This window comes from Notolepis coatsorum (genome assembly GCF_963971535.1).
Source record: "Notolepis coatsorum genome assembly, chromosome: 11".
NCBI lineage: Eukaryota > Metazoa > Chordata > Actinopteri > Aulopiformes > Paralepididae > Notolepis > Notolepis coatsorum.
This window is the reverse complement of record NC_140175.1, coordinates 62,530,607-62,550,921: the sequence shown is the minus strand read 5'-3', so window position 1 is coordinate 62,550,921 and position 20,315 is coordinate 62,530,607. Positions and strand designations below refer to the sequence as shown.

Sequence of the window (20,315 nt, the reverse complement as noted above, 5' to 3'; positions counted from 1 at the left end):
GAGTATATTCGTTTTATGTTTGTAAATTTTTTATTATGATACTAGACAGTCCCCCTGACATTCTGTATGGATTTTGTAACACTGTGATGACGATCGAATCCCGATAGGTGGCAGTCTCGCCTACCTTTTGAGTAAATTCTTTAGCAAGGGGATGGCGCTTGATCAAGTAGCGGCTTCTTGTCTCGCCGGGAACTGCAAATCAACTATTATTTGCATACTCATCTTCAGTCTATTCACCCAGTATATTCGCGCTGACCCTTTGTAGCGGGGCCGCAGAGCTGGCGAGCGACTGAAGCTAGCTCTGGCTCCTCATAGTGCCGCTCTTCCTTCTTGCAAATTTGCTGGCGCACAACATGGACGAGGTACGTTTATGGATTACAAATACATGGGGGGGTCTTGTCCAACTCCAAATCCAGGCGCCAAGCCAGGTGCATGATTCACGAAAGACGCGACATCTCACTTCCTAGAAAATTAGCATGTATTTTTGGGAAATATTGTTCCCTGTTGGGAGTATAAATATAAGCATTTCAAATGAGCCAGTATGTCTCCATAGCTATAATATAGAATATACGATGGGTCTACAAACATCGTTAAAACGGTCTGAAACGCTGGCACCAGATATTAAAGATGGGAAAACAGCGTGGCAGTCAATGAGTTAACTACTGTAATATAGTCTGGGCTGCAACGTATCCATCATATCTCAACAAATTAGTCATAATCCAGAAGAGGTTCCTCAGGATGATTTCTCAGTCTACCAGATATGAACCATCTGCACCTCTGTTCAGCAAATATTCCCTATATTATCAATTGACAAACTAAATGCTTTTCAAACATGCTCATTCATATATAAGTTCATAAACAATAGGCAAGATCTTCCTGATATTTTCATATAGTTTCTTTTCTTTCTTTTTTTTTATCAGAAATTCACTCATATCCAACAAAGCAAAGTAATCAACTCCACTTACAGTACCTTTCTGTTGGACATCTAGCCATCAATTCAACATTCGTTTTAGAGGTCCTAAACTCTGGAACACTCTAAGTTCATCATTGAGGTCAACAACCTCCTTATCTATCTTTAGAAAGCAACTAAAAGGCCATTTAATTTCATCATAAATCATCAATTTATTAGTCCTATGTAACAGTGTTACCTATATGGCTGGTTCTTTTTCTTCATTATATATATTTTTTATTGTTGTTTATTCTTATTCTCCTCTTCTTTGCCTTCTTGAACTTTTTTTCTTGTTATTGGCTCTTGTTGCTGTGTTTTGAATATGATATCTATCCGTGTCTAATTTCCATTTTTTTCGTTAGTGTTTGCCTTATGTCTCTGATCTTGTTTTGAGTTTCGGTAACACTTTATAATAACACTCAGTTATAAGACCTTTATAAGGTATTTGTAGATAATGAACTAATCATGAACAAATCATTTATATACATTCGTAAATTATTATTAAATCATTTATAACTATATTTGTATAACATTTACAAATTAGTTCTACATTATTTATAACTCATTATCAACATTGTTTGTACAATTTGTTCATCATTAAATAATGTTGTTTAATGTGTAGTAACACATTTGTAGATGCTTTGAAAAATGGATATGAAAAAACGACTATACTGTACCTCCATTTATTTGTTCATGTTCAACAAATGATTTGTTAAGACATTCATAAAACATCTATAAATCATTTGCAGATGCTATTGTGTGCCCTAATCTGCAGCCGTCACATCTTTTCACCTGCACAGCGCAATCTCTCAGTGGCGAGGAGTAGCACGTGGGAGGCTCACGCTGCACCCGTCACTTCCTGATTCTGCTGCGCAGGCGCACCAACCGACCTGTAGGAGTCGCTGTCCACAGCGTCCGATCCCCACCCACCAGCATTCCCACCCCTAACACTGCCAATTGTGTTAGTATGAACGACCAGCCAAGCTGGTAGCAACGCCGAGAGCTGGGCTCAGCGTCTCCTGCGTTAGTGGCGAGCGCCTTGCCCACTGCGCCACTTAGCCGCCCCAAGTACGAACAATGTTGATAATGAGTTATAAATAATGTAGAACTAATTTGTAAATGTTATACAAATAGTTATAAATTATTTAATAATAATTTACGAATGTATATAAATGATTTGTTCATGATTAGTTAATTATCTACAAATACCATATAAAGGTCTTACTTAAAAGTGGTACCAAGGATATACATAACTTTTATCATGGTAGTAAAATTATTTATACAACGGCCAGTACCATGGTGAAACTGAAATAAAAAAATAAAATAAAAAAATGAATTACACATATATGTAATTCATTTTTTTTTTATTTCAGTTTCACCATGGTACTGGCCGTTGTATAAATAATTTTACTACCATGATAAAAGTTATGTATATCCTTGGTACCACTTTTGTACTTTGAACCTTACCTTTCTACGTATGCTTAACCATATCACCTAATATACAGTACAACTTTTATTATGAGAACAGTGTGTGCAGTGGGCGGCGTAGCGGAGATTGCGCTCGTCACCAATGCAAGAGACTCCGGTATCGAATCCCAGTCTCAGCATTGCCTTCGACTTGGACCGGCCGTCGTACTAGCTCATTTGGCAGTCAGCGGGTGGAAGTCAATTGGTGGGGATTGGACGTTGTGGACAGCGACTCCTACAGGTCGGTTGGGTGACGCCTGCACAGCAGAGACAGGAAGTATCGGGGGCAGCGTGAGCCTCCCACGCGTTACTCCTCGCCACTGAGTCTGCACTGTCTGGTGAAAAGATGCGACAGGCTGCCTCCTCGTGTACCGGAGGGGACATGTGATGCAAGGCTTCTATCCTCACTACAACCGACCAGTGGGGGGCATAGTCTAGCAACGTTCAAGACAGGGGAGGGGAGAATTGGCAATACTAAATTGGGATGGGAGAAAAATTGAAAATGAGAAAAAAGTGGATAAAAAAAAAAGTGTGTGCATACTGGAATAGGACATTCAGATATTGGTAACATGTGAAAGGAACATGCCAACATTATGAGAAATGCGCTTACCGAGTAGGACAAGAAGATGGATATCAATTTCCTCTCTGTATGTTCAGTAGAAAGCTATCCGGCTGCAAGCTAGCCTAGCTTAACACACATGAATGGAAGTGGATACGGACCACTAGCCTAGCTGTTGGCCAAAAACACCTCTCCCAGAGTTTTAAGATAGGCTAATGGTCCTATCCCAGGTCGTCCTATCTGTCTGTCAGTCTGTCCAGGTGACCAGGTCATCCCATCTGTCTGTCAGTCTGTCCAAGTCATCCAATCTGTCTGTCAGTCTGTCCAGGTCATCCTATCTGTCTGGCAGTCTGTTCAAGTCATCCTATCTGTCTGTCAGTCTGTCCAGGTCATCGTATCTGTCTGGCAGTCTGTTCAAGTCATCCTATCTGTCTGTCAGTCTGTCCAGGTCATCGTATCTGTCTGTCAGTTTGTCCAAGTCGTCCTATCTGTCTGTCTGTCAGTCTGTCCTGTCCAAGCCTAGCTGGAGGCAGCTCTAACAGATAAACCTGTAGGATCACAGGTCCTGCTCCTCTCTCTCTGCCAGGATGTCTTTGGGAGGACAACAGCTCCAGGCCCACTGGGACCAGTCTGGGGAGACGGGGTGGGGAGACTGGGTAGAGACTGGAGGAGGAAGAGGGTTGATCTGCAGGGATTACTGGAGGAAACACTGAAAAATACCATCCTTTAACTGTAATCAAGCAGAAGCCTGTTTTGGTCCAGAATACTACCCTTTTATAGGCAATCTCAGTAATTAGTTAAATAGATTAGATTAGATTCAAATGTAACAAAGTTAACAGTAAAGTGCATTAACAATATACAATGTACAGTACAAGTGATTCAATGGAATAAATATAACAAAGCTACTGAATAAATATGCTAATCTGATGTATGTACAGTAGTATTATGTACAGTGATACCCTGGACAGGCCAATTTTTTTTTTAAATATTTGACTGCTGAAGAAAGTGTACCTTGATTAAAGGTACCCCCACCTACCCAATCCAATGTACAGTTTCTACGTCAAATGTATATACTTTTTCTTTCTGGACTCTTTTTGTATCACAAACAGTACTGTAATTGCAAATCTGGTATGTCATAAATGTATAGATGTAGCAGTACTGCCTATCTGTATGTCATATATGTTACGATGAATTGAAAATGGGGGACCCTGATGTAAACAAGACGAAAGTCTTTCTCTGGTCTGCATCCCCTTAACAATTGTATGTATTGAGCTGTACTGTACTGTACCCATTCTGCAATCTGTTAATAAAATTTTCAATCAATCAATCAATCAATCAATCAATCAATCAATAACCCTGCCCCACATGGCAGGACTGGGTAAGAGGTTGCTAACTGAATGGGAAAATAATTGTCCCGTTCAGTGATTAAAACCTAGTAAATGTCTCCACCCAGAGGAGAATAATGGAACTGCTTGTGTTTAGTTCACTGGTTAGATTAGCCTATACACTACAGTAATTCTATGGAACCGAGAGTTTCCCAAACGTCCCCATGTCAAGGACCCCCATATAGATGTGAATTAGACCACATATCTCCCTTGTCTGGTGAGATTCTGTCCCAGGGATCCATCATTGATAAGATTGTTTTGTTGTTCTATATGATTTCATCCAGAATTATGTAACCGTCATCATGTCTTACATGAAGTTGTTTGTTTGGTGTGTGTTTAAATTATTTACCTTACCTCAAACATTAACATTCACAACTTCAGTTTAAACAAATAATTTTATTTTGTATTCTTATAAAATCCCTCAAGTTTCAATCAACATCTGAGACTTAAAAAAAAACATCAAATACACACATAGTAGTAAAGCAAAGGTAATGCCTGTACCTTGACAATAAATACATGAAATAACCTCAATGAACATGCTTTTTGACCAGATGAGAAATGTTTTGTAATATTATTAGGTTTGTGAAATAAATTGCTCCTGGCTAAAAGCATCTGACTGATCCCTTTCTAGTTAAACGCTACAGGTAGGCTGCTTCATACAGGATATAGCAATACAAAATGACCCCCCCCCCCACATCCCATAATATAACTACTGTAGTTTGTGGTGAAACTAAAAACAGATACAGATCACTAGCCTAGCTTAGCACAAATGAATGGAAGCGGATAAGGACCTAAGCTTAAAACTCTGGGAGAGGTATTTTTGTCCAACAATTAGGCTAGCTGGTATGCATCCTGTCCATCCATTTGTGCTAAGCTGGGCTAGCTTGCAGCCGTATAGCTTTCTACTGAACACACAGAGGAAATTGGTATCTATCTTCTTGTGTGACAATGGAGAATACGGTAAGCACATTTCCCATAATGTTGCTGTGTTCCTTTACATCTGTGTATAGAGACTACTGTACATAAACAGAACTCTGGCAGAACACAATAGAACCATCAGTGGTGTGAAACGGTTCTACTGTCGCACAGTGAACAGAGAGACAGTAGAATGTATGTCTACTGAGTAGATCCTCTGCACAATGAATGCGATAGTGAAGTATTCTAGGCAGGTCAAAGCAGGACGGCAGTGGTTCATTACAAGATATCATGAATATATATCCCTATGATATCCATGACTTAATAAATAAAAATGGTTTAATCATTAACACGTTTTACTCCAATATGCTCTATAGATTCTACGCTAGGTGTGTACAGTAGTAGGCCTACTTTCATACCAGCACCCAACCCCCTACCCCACCCTACACACACACACACACACACACACACACACACACACACACACACACACACACACACACACACCAATTCATCATCACCACACACACACACACACACACACACACACACAGAAAATACATCCTCAAAGATGGATTCCATTGATGTAAGATAACAGGCTTTAAGCTAAAGGACACACACACACACGCACACGCACACATTCAACTACACAGTGATTTGTTCAAGCATTAACACAGTAAATGTCACAGAATGGTGAAGCAATTTCACACAAGGCACTAATTGGATAAGAGTCTTCAATACGCTCGTGAGAGTGGAAGCCAAACGAATCCTCTCTGACTCATCATGAACTGGGAATAATTTCAGTCCATGCAAAAAAAAAAAAAAAAAAAAAAAACACTTAAGAGAAACTGTGTAGCTAAGTGTTCTGGCTGTGGAGAGAATCAGAGGCTGCTGTGTGGAATCTGTTCAAGTCAGTTGGGCTGAAATGCTTCTTCAGAGAGCCTTCTGGTTGTTACCTCAGATATTTAACATCACAGAGAGACTTAGATGTTATTATCAGGCCCTCTCACTTGCACTATCATCACTGATTAGCATTTAATGCTAATGCCACAATCAAAACACTGGCACAAGTACATTCTCAAGTACAACTCCCATACCAGTGGAGGTGAACCTGTGTTGATGTAACTCCTAGTTTGAGAGCAGGGGACAGAGGATGTACTGGTTAGATTAACCAATGTCAATCTGCTGAACAGAAATGCTTGTTTCTTCCTCAGAGGCAAGATGGAATAGTTCTGACTAGCTCTCTAGGAGAAGACATCAAGGAGGGGTGCATGAATAGCACTGACTAGCTCTCTAGGAGAAGACATCAAGGAGGGGTGCATGAATAGCACTGACTAGCTCTCTAGGAGAAGACATCAACGAGGGGTGCATGAATAGCACTGACTAGCTCTCTAGGAGAAGACATCAAGGAGGGGTGCATGAATAGCACTGACTAGCTCTCTAGGAGAAGACATCAACGAGGGGTGCATGAATAGTTCTGACTAGCTCTCTAGGAGAAGACATCAAGGAGGGGTGCATGAATAGCACTGACTAGCTCTCTAGGAGAAGACACAGAGGAGGGGTGCATGAATAGCACTGACTAGCTCTCTAGGAGAAGACATCAAGGAGGGGTGCATGAATAGCACTGACTAGCTCTCTAGGAGAAGACATCAACGAGGGGTGCATGAATAGCACTGACTAGCTCTCTAGGAGAAGACATCAACGAGGGGTGCATGAATAGCACTGACTAGCTCTCTAGGAGAAGACACAGAGGAGGGGTGCATGAATAGCACTGACTAGCTCTCTAGGAGAAGACATCAAGGAGGGGTGCATGAATAGCACTGACTAGCTCTCTAGGAGAAGACACAGAGGAGGGGTGCATGAATAGCACTGACTAGCTCTCTAGGAGAAGACACAGAGGAGGGGTGCATGAATAGCACTGACTAGCTCTCTAGGAGAAGACACAAGAGGAGGGGTGCATGTCTCTCACTATTCTCACCATTCAGGTACAATAATTCCTCTACGGGAATAAACCAAGAGAAAAAAACCAAAGTGTTGATCAATGGAAATGAAAATCACCTTGGATGACAAAGAAAACGCCTGGATCACCGCTGTATTGTGAGAGCGGTTCATTCATTCCTGCGACAAGACCGAAGGCCAGACGGCAATCGACACAGCAACAGAAACAGTATGTAGTAACTTTGTGTCTTACTGTGTAAGTTGTTTTGCTTGAACACTGTCATTGCTTGTGCTGTTTGTAACTTGTCACTGGATGTTGTTTTACGAGGTAGCGGTGGATCGATTGATCGTTTATTGGACTTGGTGTGGATTTTTGGATGATTTGTTGTGCAGTGGCTCAATGTGAACACAAGAGAGAAAGCACACTCACTAGGCTTTGGTGAATACAGTCCAAAAGGGTGTCAAGCAAAGGTTCACAAAATTAAAGGTACAATAAAGGATTTCATGCAGAAAGATGACAATGCCCCAAAAGGGTGACCTCAACTTGAGAATTTGATTGAAATGGTTGAAGAAAGCCCCCTGTTACACGAGCCTGTGAATCCTTTACTTTATAAAGAGGAACAGGAAAAACTAAATTAATGAATCTCTGTCACACAAGATGAGATTAAACCAAGCGACGGTGCCGGGAGCTGAAGGTCTGGCAAGCAAAGCTCTGCAGGACCTCCAGTAGGTCCAGTGTCTCAACAACATCATCAGCACGTGTTAAGGCTGAGGCTGACACAGCCACTCTCATGGCACGACAAAGGCTATTAAAGGACAAACGTGCATTAGAAGAACGAGAGGAGCAGTTAAGGGGGAAAAAGAGCAACTTGAACTTGAAGTGGAAATAGCTGCTAAAGTGAACACGCTTTGGAGGGTCTCGTGCTGCAAGTAATACATCCGTGATTCCAGTGGCATGATTTTTAAGCTCTTATTTTGAGAGGACAAAGGAAAGTTCAAACACTCAGTGCTGATGCAGAACTATTTGTGCCTGATACAAACATTCCACATTTTTTGGGGCACAAGACCTAAAGTGGGGAATGTAGCTCAGGGTCTACAACCTCAACCCACATTGTCAAGATGCTCAGAGGCAAAGAGACATCAAAGTCCATTACACATCACTCAAGCACATCCACAGTTTCAGCACCGAAGCAATCACCCTGCGGCCATGGTGCCAAGCAGCAGTGATCAGTCATATAATTACAGTCTTGGGAAAGGAAAATGAAATAACAGCCTTGGTAGTTCAGCAACAGTCATTTCTGCCTAGAAGCGATATCCACGTGACCTTTTGCAATATCACACATTCATAAGGGCTTTTGAGCACAGCATTGAAGGCAAGACTGACAACCCAAAAGACTGCATATACATCTTCAAACAACACACCAGCAGGCAGCCTAGGGAGCCTGTCAGCTCAGCATATGGCCTGTCATAGAGGATATGCCAAGGCTTTGCTACAAGAGCATTTTGGTAATGCACAGACAATTGCTTCTGCCTAAATGGAAAAGGCTTTCATGGCCACCAATAAAATCAGAATATGTGAGAGCTCCGTAGGCATACAGCCTCTTCCTGAGAGCATGTTTCAATGCCATGGAAGAGGTTGAGTACATGTACAAGTTGGACGTGCCTGCCAACATGCTAACCAACATCTTTGACTTCATTCAAAGACAGTGAAGATTGCGAGTGATGCACTGTTTGGAGATATACAGGATACGCCATCAGTAGCAGCAACCAAGGATGTGAGGAAATCTATATTTCAACCTCGTTCTAGGGCAAAGGGGAGTAGCTTTAAGTAGGAAGCACCTCTCATGCAAAGTATTCAATCTGAAGCACCCTAGTATACTTACTTCATGTTACCCTTAGCATACTTCATGTTCACCCAAACGAGAAGGAAACTGATTCAGTATAAGCCAAAGAGGAATCTGAGACAGCAATGGGCTGTCTCTGTTCAACCCAGTGGTCTTACAGGGGCTGGTGAGCATGACTGTACACTCTCTATAGTACTAGTTCAAGTCAAGTCTAATAAGAGACATGAGATGCCTTCCTGGATCCTGTGAGCTCAGCATCTGAACAGGTGTTCTCCTTCGGACTATGGACCAGGAAAATTTTGTTGGGAGCCACATTGTTGCTCCCAACAAGTGGCTGGATTAGACTGCGATTGTCTTTTTTTAGCAGCCTGACATCTATCTATTAAGGCCATGTTTCATCAAGTTAGAGTATCAGCTGAGGATTCAGATCTGTTGAGGTTTCTCTAGTGGCCGGATGGAGATGCACATCTGTTCTGAGCAACATCCTCGCCATGTTGTAGAAGTTTCACCCTCCCTCATGAAAGCGTGCAGAGGATAATCGGGAGCAGTTCAGCCCCAAAGTAATAAAAATCCTCCTAGCAGTGACTTTAAAATGTGTAGAGAATATCAGCTCACTAGCAGACTGATGAAAAGAGGTGTGGCTCCTGTTCAGTTAATGTTAGTGTTTCAAAAGCATCAGCAGCCACCTGCTGATATAAATCCCCAGTGTTCATCTGTCGGACTGGTCCCACTGGTCCCATTAAGATGTTTACAGTCTATAAATGTTGCTAGGTAACGCTACTCGACATCTCCTTGTAACTGCACTTGTAAATGGTAAATGGCTGGATTTATATAGCGCTTTTATCCAAAGCGCTTTACAATTTGTTCCTCACATTTTACCCATTCACTCACACATTCACACACCGACGGCGGAGGTCGCCAAGGTGCCAACCTGCTCATCGGGAGCAATTAGGGGTTAAGTGTCTCGCTCAAGGACACTTTGACTCGCTGCCCGGGAGGAGTGGGAATCGAACTGGGAACCTCCGGATTACCAGACGACTGCTCTACCTACCTCCACTGTCGCCACTGTAGCTATGAGGCGTTGGACATGAGTTCTATGCAAAGTACTACATTCTAAGTGATGTATTGAATTTAATGGGAAAATAAAAGTGTGTGGTAATCTTCCATATAACTCTCTCTATACGCTGTACTGTAGCTCTGAAGGCCACCTGTCAGTGTGACCTGTGGAGCAGGATCAACCTGTACAAGAGTAAACAGTACCGTGAGCCTCCTGAAATGTATGCAAACGTAAAAACACTTTTAAAACTGTAGCCCTTCCATGCAGTTTTAGAGAGTGAATGAATTGTTACAGACTATATAGAAAAGAGGGACGTGTTTCTTTTTTCTGAGAACAAAATACTTCAGTCTTGGAAAGCTGTACTCGGAGTCTAGGTGTGTCCCTGCCACAGAGGCTGACAGACTAGTAACCTCTGTTCACTACCATAAACTGATATAGAAACTGTTTAACCATCATGGAGAACTTGAGGTTTATATGGTTGTGCAGTAAGATTCTTGTGGTTAATGTCAATAATAAAGGCCTTCACAGAATGTTTAGAATGGCCATTTGTCCTCCATGTTGGAAGAGACAACAGTTGCTATGTGCAAAGCAATGGTTTCTAGTGTATGTGTTGATGTATGAGTAATATATCAACCTAAATTTAATAATTTGGTCTCTTATTACTGGATCTTGTAAACAAGTCTCAGTGGAACAGTAATATCTGCTTTTCCAGTGTTTTACCTACTCTACCACTACACAGATATTAGGCCTTTTCTTTTGAAAGTGGTTACCAGTGGTTACAGGCAGCCAGACTCTCTCCTAAAGCTAGGAATCAGAGAGAACCCTTGAATTTGTATTGTATGTCATCTGGGTGTAAAATCTGGGGCTGCTTCATAAACAATAGATGGACTATTGGTCCCATAAAATATCTGCTGCTTTAATCAGCTGACTACCGTATGCATTTATGGTTAATATTGTATCGTTCCGCAAAGACAGAGCCCTGTTCATTTGTCTATGGAGCAGGCCAAAATTTTGACATCCCGGTGACAGGAAACCGTTCCTCATTAAACCCTTCAACCAGGTACAGTGGCTCCAGTCATTAGATTCAGAAACTCACCAACCAATTCCCATTTTTAAAGCATTCAAAGCAGTTTTCAGATCAGAAAGAAAACAAGCTGTTGGTTCTCTGTCAAAGTGACTTCACACAGACCTGTTCCCCAAAGCCCACATTCAAGTGGCCGGTGTTCATTTCAAGGCATCTCTGTGACATCAGACAGAGTAGTCCAGCTCTGCGCTCATAGTCGTGTACATGTTGTAGATGGTGTCCACCGTCGCCGTGTAATTAACCAGGAACTGGTGGACGTTCACCAAGCAGTCCTCCTCCTTCACCTCCTCGCCCTTCGACAGAGCCTTCAGAAAGTCTGACCTGTAGGGAGCAGCGAGCAACGCCGCCTGTGAGGAAGGAAGAGAGAGCGATCCTGGAGTTAGTACACCGTGATTCCAATGCAAGGTCAGTTACTGAAGGAGTGGAGGAGGAACACACCAACATTATGGGAAATAATCCAGAGTCAGACAAGAAGATAGATACCAACTTCCTCTCTGTGCGTTCAGTAGAATGCTATCGGTCTGCAAGCTAGCCTAGCTTAGCACAAATAAATGGAAGCAGATATGGACCAGCTAGCCTATCTGTTGGCAAAAGCTAGGCTAGCGGTCCATATCGGCTTCCATTAATTTGTGCTAAGCTAGGCTAGCTTGCAGCCAGATAGCTCTCGACTTAGTTGACCTTAAAACAGCAGAGATAGTTTTTAAAGCTAGAAGTCATCAACTGCCATGTAACTTACAAATTTTGTTTAAAGAACGAGAGGTGACGTATAATTTAAGAAGAACACTCAATTTGAAACAGCCTAGAGCTCGAACCACACTTAAAAGTATGTCTGTGTCAGTTAAAGCAGTGAAACTCTGGAACAAAGTTTAAAAAGATGTTTAAAAACAGGGTTCTAGAATCTTATAGTAAAATTTTACCTACAATCTTTTTTTTCTACCATGAAACTCTGGTATTGCAGATGAATTTTAGATTTTTCCTATGTTGGCTTATGTTCTTTTCAGGAACGTTTTTTTTTGTTGATTGTTGATTTTGTTTGTTTGTTTGTTTGTTTTATCTTGCAAACTTTAATTTTTTTTGTTCTTTTCTGGATCGTTTTTTGTTGATTTTTTATGAATTTTTTGTTATATTTTGAAAACTAACTTTTTTGAATTTGTTTTTTTGAATTAGGGGTAGGTTGCTCTATAAGCCTTCGGCTTCAAACCTATCCTTTTCGTTTGTTTATTTGTGAAAATGTTCGAAAAAAAATTTGTTTGTTTATTTATTTGTAAACATTCGAAATAAAATAATTCATTCATTCATTCTACTGAATGCACAGAGGGGAAATTGATATCTATCTTCGTCTGTAAGTGCATTTCCCATAATGTTAGCGTTAGCGTGCGTATTAAACTTCAGTTATTGTGACCCAATTGCTTAACCCTTTCACTGCCACTCTACCAATAACCCTTTTCACTGCGACAATACAGACGGTTAATCCTTTCACTACCAAGGGTTAATATGACATACCGTATTCATGCTTTCTGGGTTGTTTCCTCAGCGTCTAAAGTGTTGTTTTTTCCTCAATAAGCAAACCGTACAATTTAATTCTCTACGTCATAGGTTAAAGTGGCCGTGTGTACTGGGACTGTTTGTGAGGGTTCACTTATACTATAAATTACAGGATTGTATACTCCCCTTTTTGACAGAGAAGTGGGATGATTATTGTACTTTGATGTATTGTCTCCTTCTGTCTCTGCATGCGTGTAAAACTATTCATACATTTTCAAGCTGTAGCAAATTCAGGGGGCACTCTGGACCCTTGAGTTGACTGGTTAGTGGCCAGTGATTGATTGATTGAAAACTTTATTAACAGATTGCAGAATGGGTACAATACAGTACAGCTCAATACACACAATTGTTAAGGGGATGCAGACCAGAGAAAGACTTTCGTCTTGTTTACATCAGGGTCCCCCATTTTCAATTCATCAGTGGTCTGGGCCCCTGGTGTCAAGAGGTGGGATAGACCACTGCACTTCCACATTACATGAGCTCATGGGAGAGAGAACGGGGGGAGAAAATTAATGAATGTGGAGAGCCATGACATTAAGTGGTTGTAGCTACGGCTGTGCTGGAGACATGATCCAATGGACATTTATACGCCTGATTCTCCTGAACACGGAGCGCCCGATTCCAAGTCGATCGGCACTTTCTCAGCCGAGCTATAGTCACTTTCCTTTTTTATAGTCACAGTTGTAGCTACAACCACTTAATGACAAGGCTCTCATCCACAACCATTAATTTTCTCCCCCGCTCTCTCTCCCATGATTTCAGAATACCGGAAGTGTTGCGGTGGTCTATGGTGGAGCGTGAGGCCATTGGAAGAGCGTGCGCCCAGAGGCGTGAGGGAGCTGATAGGCTGAAGCACGAGGACGTTCAATAAATGCATGATGTTTAAAAAGTCAATGAATAATTGTGTTAAATAATCGTGATCTCAATATTGACCATAATAATCGTGATTGTGATTTTTGCCATAATTGAGCTGCCCTAATAACAAAATAAGACATAATCAAATGTAAAATGTGTCATTGATGAATGAAAACAGAATGGCAGCGAGGCCTGACGCTGTCCTCACTTTGAAGATCTTCTGAACGATCCAGCCGTGGTATTTCTTCAGGGCCTGTTCGTAGGCTTTAGTGATGTTGACACGGATGAGGTTGGGGTTGTTCTCATCTCTCTCTCCGTCCGCCAGGCTCTGCAGGAGGATCTGGATGAAACGGAGACCCCTGCAAGAGAAGAAACCAATAGGATCAAGCTTTTTGGTATAGTAAGGCATATTCAAAAATTAAGAAGAAATCTCTGTCCCTTCTCCCTATGTCTTTCTGTCTCAGGAATTGAAGGACAGCTACCTCCACTCTCTTTCTTGTTCTTCCCTGGCAAGGCCCACTTAAAGAAGGCACAGTGTCCCTCCAGCACTCTGGGACAGATCATATTAGACTCTTATATCATTTATATTATATAAATTATATATATATTATATAATTTGCCCCCACCATCGAGTCATTTAAATCTAAGCTCAAAACTCACTGTGAGGTTTTGTCCGCTGCCCACCCACTCGCTCCGTTCCTTTAAGGTATTTTGTTAATTAATTGCATTCCGCGCCTCACGCTTCTTTCCTGTAAGATGCCGTTTGATTGGTGCTCTCCCAACCACACGCTTCTGGAGCAATGATCAATTTCATCCCGCAGCTGTCACAGCTTGTCATTAAGCGCCCTGTGGCTTTAAATACCCTGATCTCCCTAATATCGATGTTGGATCGTTTTGAATATTCCCTGCATCTGCCTTTCTTTCCCGTTCGCTGTCTGTTGCTCTCCAGGACTCTCGTGAAGTATCCCTTGGAGAACCTGATTCCCCGTACGAAGCTACGCCTCTTTTATCTGCCCGCTTTACGCGTTGCGCTTTGGTGAGTTTTTGAAACAGTCTTTTTGGATCACCAGTTTTTTGTGTGTTTGTGAAACACCGAAGAGATCCCGTTTTTGTTATACTGTTCTCAGCTATTTTTTGTTGTTGGATTTACTCTTTGGATTACCGTATTGTTTTTTCTCTGGACTCTGCTAACTGTGTGTATCACACCGAAGATCAAGTCACTTGGATATTAATTTGGATCAGTCACCTCTCTGTTATCTGTTGTGCGCTGAGCTAACTGGGATTCTCTCTCTCCCTCCGTGTTCCATCTGGAGTGTATGCTGGGGGGATCTGCAGAGCGGCTCAGACGTCACAAGCAAATTCCTCACCAACACCGTCTGGGAGAATCTGCAGAGCCGCAAGACATTCTTCACATGCCAGATTCCCTGTTTGTTCTGTTTTCCACCTAATTCAATCTTGTGACTCTGAGAATAAACACGCCCTTGTTTTTGGCTAACTCTGAAAACAACTCTCTCTGTGCCGTTGCGTTTGGGGTCGGTTACAAACCATAACACTCACTTGTATTCCTTAGCGTTCCCCGACTCACTCTGACTCTTGCCTTGTTTGTTTTGATCAGATGTGTTGTTCTGTTCCTTTGTTTGTCTGTCGGTTGTTTATTTTCTGTTTATTTATATTTTAGGAGTACTTTCTTAGCTACGCGGCCCACTGTAAAGCACTTTGGTTGACAAGTGTCATGTTTAAATGTGCTATAAAAATACAATTGATTGATTGATTAATTGATTGATTGATTGATTGATTATAAATACATGTTTATAACCAGAATGCCAGATTCCTGTATTTCTGATTCCAGCCTTCTAAAGTACATCAACATTACTTTGGTTCGGTAGCATCATCTGGATGAAAGGCCGACCCCTGCAGGAGAGGAAGAGAATCACAGGTAGAGATGAAGAGTTGACCCAGACAGAGAGCACTACGCACTACGCACTACTTGGGAGTCAAAATGCACTAGTCAACTCTTTGACCCACCAGTATTTACATTTAAAGGCAGCTCAAAAGTTGATGATTTACCACTGAGAAGATACAGCTATAGATGCTAGATTTGTTTGTGAATTTCTTATGAGCAAATTCTCACACCTAAAGCCAAAACTGTAAACAGTCTCTTATAATATAATCGTCTTTGTCATTTCAAAGACCCCCAAATCATTATGTAATGGGCCACAGACCTCCACTTGATTCGATTTTGACCCTGGGACCCCCATCTGAGAAAATATTTATTGTTAGCCGGACCCCACTTTGAGAACCGCTGCTCTGAGTGATGTTGTTTAGAGCAGACTCTGTTCAGACACACCTCACTGAGATGAATAAGATGAAAAAACAACATAGTCTGCAGCCCCACAGAGGATACCGTTTGGAAAACACTGTATGAAGCTGTCTTCTTATTAGTGAAGTAATAAGTAAAGTAGTGAATAGTGTTTTTGTGTGTTCTTCACAATTACAATCACAACACCCGATTGTAGAAGAAAATCAATTACATTCATAGGCGGAGATGCATTGTGGGTAAAATGGCCCTTTAACTCATTCACGGCCAACCACGACTATAGTCGGGTTATCTCGCCAACCGTTGAGCGCCAAAACCCGAGTATAGTCGGGTTTTCGATCGTTTTCATTGGGACTCATTCTGAGATGCCGAGAGTGCAATGTCGGCCGAATCCTGCTAGGTGGCAGTATCGCCCACCCTTTGAAACCTTATTTCACACTGTGTGTTACATTATATAGTCCGGGTGGAGAATTTAGACCAAGCCAAGTGAATCGCTTCATCCGAGCACTTTGGAACGCGTTCAACACACTTCATGCATATTTTGTGCCAGTTCATGTCAGGGACCCGATGGACATCAATACTGGAAATCGCGATCAGACAATTGGAACATTCTTTTTGGGATACCTCCTAGTAAAGGTAAGGACTATATGACATCAATCCTACTTTGATCCAACAATGATTTCACATCGATCGCAACGATCAATGTATGTAGTATTAAAAAAAAATGCCGTTGCTGACGATCAGAGCTTCAAAAAACAACCCCCACCCCCCTTTGATGCATTCATGATGAAACATAATACCTATTACATACCTTTGATTTGGAAATAGTAACATGTCCAGGCGAGGAACACGAACGCCTTTAGCTAAATTCACATAGCGCTCCATAACGCAGCTTCCAGGAATTAGCCAGGATCACTCTGAACCTATATAATATTCACCACGGGGTATAACACACGAACGTATACATGAAAAAATGTACTCTTTTTTACATGTTGGATGAGAGATAGTGACTGTCAAATGAGCCATAGTATTGTCTCCATAGCTAGAATATAGAATATAGATATAGCTCTGCAAACATCGTGACGCACAGTGAAAATGCCTATCTTTTAAAGCGTGGCCCATTGACTACAAGGATGGAGATAATGGCTGGCGCTGAAAGTGTTAACCTCTAAGGTAATCTGAGTCCAGTCACATGTCAAGTCATGGTCACAGATAGTGTACTGTACCATGTGACTTGAGGTTAGCAGAGTCGCTACGGTTTGAAGTCCAGAACATCACTGTCTAGTAAGTTTCTATTGATTTAACTGACTGAGATCATTAGAATAGCACAATGTATATTGTGTTTTAGGGTGAAAAGTCCTGACAGAATACTCTGGTTAAACTTAAAATACAAGCAGAAAGAGTTTAAATGGACTTTGGTAAAAGTAAGTCACATATCAAACTATTTGGTAGTAAATAGGCTATAGGCTACTTAAAGGTCGAATCTGTCATGTTGTCAAACCTCTAGACAAAAGAGCCCTGCTTGGTATTGCACTTTGTTTACATGTTTTTGTCTGATGTGAGGGTTGGAGTTGAGTGGGGATAGGGGGAGGGATTGCTACTGCTGATCACACCTCAGGCTCTGCCAAGAGAGGTCTGGAGAAATTCACACTATATTATACTTTTTTGTTTTGGTCTGAGGTGGGTTGGAGTTTAGTATCTTATTATAGTGACTATAATAAGATACTAAACTCCAACCCACGTCAGACCAAAACAAAAAAGTTGACCTACTATATGAACGGAATAAAATATGGGATCTTTAAATGAGATAAAAGAGTTAGTGAAATAGATGGTGGAGATGTGCGATTCCTTGTTGTTCCCATGTGTGTTAAAGTAAAGGAGAGATGAAGGTGAGACAGGTTGGTCCAGGTTGTACCAGAGAGAGAAATAAACATGCAAGGGAGCTCATGGTGATTTGCTCATTTTGAGTGTTTTCCACCAGGCTTATGGAAATTAGTGGCTTTTTGAAGCAAATGTGATGTTCTAATTGTTTAATTGTTAATGAGATTGATTACTTCCTGCAGTGAGTTTTGTGGATCTTGAAGATAGAGTAATCGTCTGCATATAAATGAACTCCTTTCCTGGTATTTTAAGTAAGGAAGGCCATATTTCATTTGTTAACTTATTGGTAAAATGAAAGGTGTCTCTGATATCGCTTCCTCTGACTGGCTGCATGGTTTTTATGATCAGATTGCCTGTTCCTTTTTCTTCCAAATTAACCAGAAACTGCAGGTGTTTGATATATTACAAGTACAAGTAATGTATTAAAGTAATTAATGTTGTAAAATTATAAAGTAGTACCTGAAATGGAAATACGTATGACTTGAGTAACTCAAGTTTATTATAATTTTCTGTCTTGTTAATGTTAATTTTGTCCACGTATTTCCCACATCAGTGCAAATGAGGGCGAACCTCGATCTCTCAAGACTTAAAGGGGAACTACGCCCAATTTAAGAAACCATACATGTTATCCTATGGTCTAATTCAGTCCAGAAAATATTAGTGAGCTGTGAACAACTCCAAAAAAAACAAATTCAAAAACCTTCCTGGAAATTACATTTTGTGATTCTTAATTTGGGTGGTCTTCCCCTTATAAATAAAGGTATGTTTGTTTGAATGCATGAAACGAACAAGTACCTCAAAACTGCACTCAAGCACAGTACTTGAGAAAATAAGAAGTTACTGTACCCCCCCCCCCCCCCCCCTCTGTCCTGTAGTTACCTCTTTAGCCACATGAGGGCGAGCGTGGCTCCCACTTTGGGCCATTCAGCTGCATGGTCTTCTCTCTCTGCTTCCAGGATCATCTGTAGAGTAGCATACCTGGCTGGGTCCTGGTCGTACACGCCCTTGATTTTCTGAAAGAACAAAAAGGTGCATTGATCAAAGGTCGACAGCTTAAACGTAGTTTACAGTAGCTAGACGGTTTAGTTTACAATTACAACAACTACATAGCACTGTTGTTACACATGTATAAATGCTATACTTATGAAGAACACACCGTACTGTATTGTACCCATTCTGCAATCTGTTAATACAATTTTCAATCAATCAATCAAACACCAAACAAAACTGTGGGTTAATTCATTAATGTTCCAATATGTATAAAAACGAAGGTGATATATACCGTTATATTGCCGCAAATGTCCGATTTGATGGGGGAAAATACTTTTGATCCTAGGCAGTCTGGAAGGCAAGCAGACATCTGAGTCACTGTCAAAGGCAATAAAATATGAATGAATTCAACACATGATATAGTCCTGTAGAAACAGACTTTCATTACAGTCTATGGTCCTGTGAGAGAGAGAGAGAGAGAGAGAGAGAGAGAGAGAGAGAGAGAGAGAGAGAGAGAGAGAGAGAGAGAGAGAGAGAGAGAGAGAGAGAGACAGACACACACACAGCCTAGTTGTCTAGATGCAGTGGGAGGAGAGAAGAGGGGGTTTGGGTTAAAAATGGAGGAACATGTTTGTAACAGTATTTTTGTTGTTTTCCAGAAACAGCACCACTCACAACACATTGTAAACGCAGGGACTGCACCTCTGTTTTTGATTAAAAGACACGAGCGCCTTCTCGTCCTTCCAGCATGAATGAGCTGTTGCTAAAATACAAGGAGACACTGCAGAGTCTCGAGGGTGGAATAATGAATGCTGTTACTGTTACCTGTTACAGTCCCTAGTCTGCAACTGAGAGGAATGCAATGAATAATGTGTGTGGGTCAATCAATGGTGAAAGGGTTCTTTTCACAAAGTCACAAGGCTGTCAGTGTGTTCTGTTCAGTTCCATCTCGCAATTGTCACAATTTTCACAAAACAGCTTCCTACAACATATGAACCAGAACTGTTCAGAAACACCCCTTCCCTCTGTCCCTAAATAACCACGGTATCACATCTGAAAGGGCCTACTACTCAGCTGGATTCCTACACGTATTCGATGTTGAGTCATATTGTCATTATAATAATAATAATAAATAAAAACAATACATCGAACAACCACAGTGTCAAACATTCGTGTCGACGGGGCAGCGGTTTCACAGCAGGCAGGATGGATCCAGTCAGTCGTATCCAGATCAGGTGAAAAAGTTATACTTTACCAAAGAAAGGAGGAAGGTGAGAAACCGACTCCAGAAACAACTTGGTGTCCAGGACCTTATCCGCGGGTACTTCTCCGAACTGGTTATCTAACAGGAGAGCCATGATCCTCCCTGTCTTGTAGTGTTTCTTCTTGTGATCTGACCGTAGAGAGCTGGTCGGCTGGAAGAACCCGGAACTATCTTGCCCTCATGTCACACAGAGGCGGAGGAGCAGAGGCGCTGCGCTGCGGCCGGAGCGCTCTGTTCCTTCCAACAAGTGGGGGAGTGTGTGTGA

At 41.5% G+C, this 20,315-nt stretch overlaps 1 protein-coding gene across 1 annotated transcript; it reads right to left on the bottom strand.

Annotated features, from left to right (window-relative positions):
- Positions 1-4,784: 4,784 nt before the first annotated feature.
- Positions 4,785-20,282, bottom strand: LOC311236681 (glycolipid transfer protein-like). Its single transcript, XM_084324400.1, has 5 exons — positions 20,042-20,282; positions 19,079-19,137; positions 18,676-18,809; positions 13,807-13,957; positions 4,785-11,545 (listed from the first exon to the last, which is right to left on the bottom strand). The coding sequence occupies exons 1-5, from the start codon at positions 20,142-20,144 to the stop codon at positions 11,363-11,365; spliced, it is 630 nt and encodes a 209-aa protein (XP_084180526.1). The 5' UTR covers positions 20,145-20,282; the 3' UTR covers positions 4,785-11,362.
- Positions 20,283-20,315: the final 33 nt, after the last annotated feature.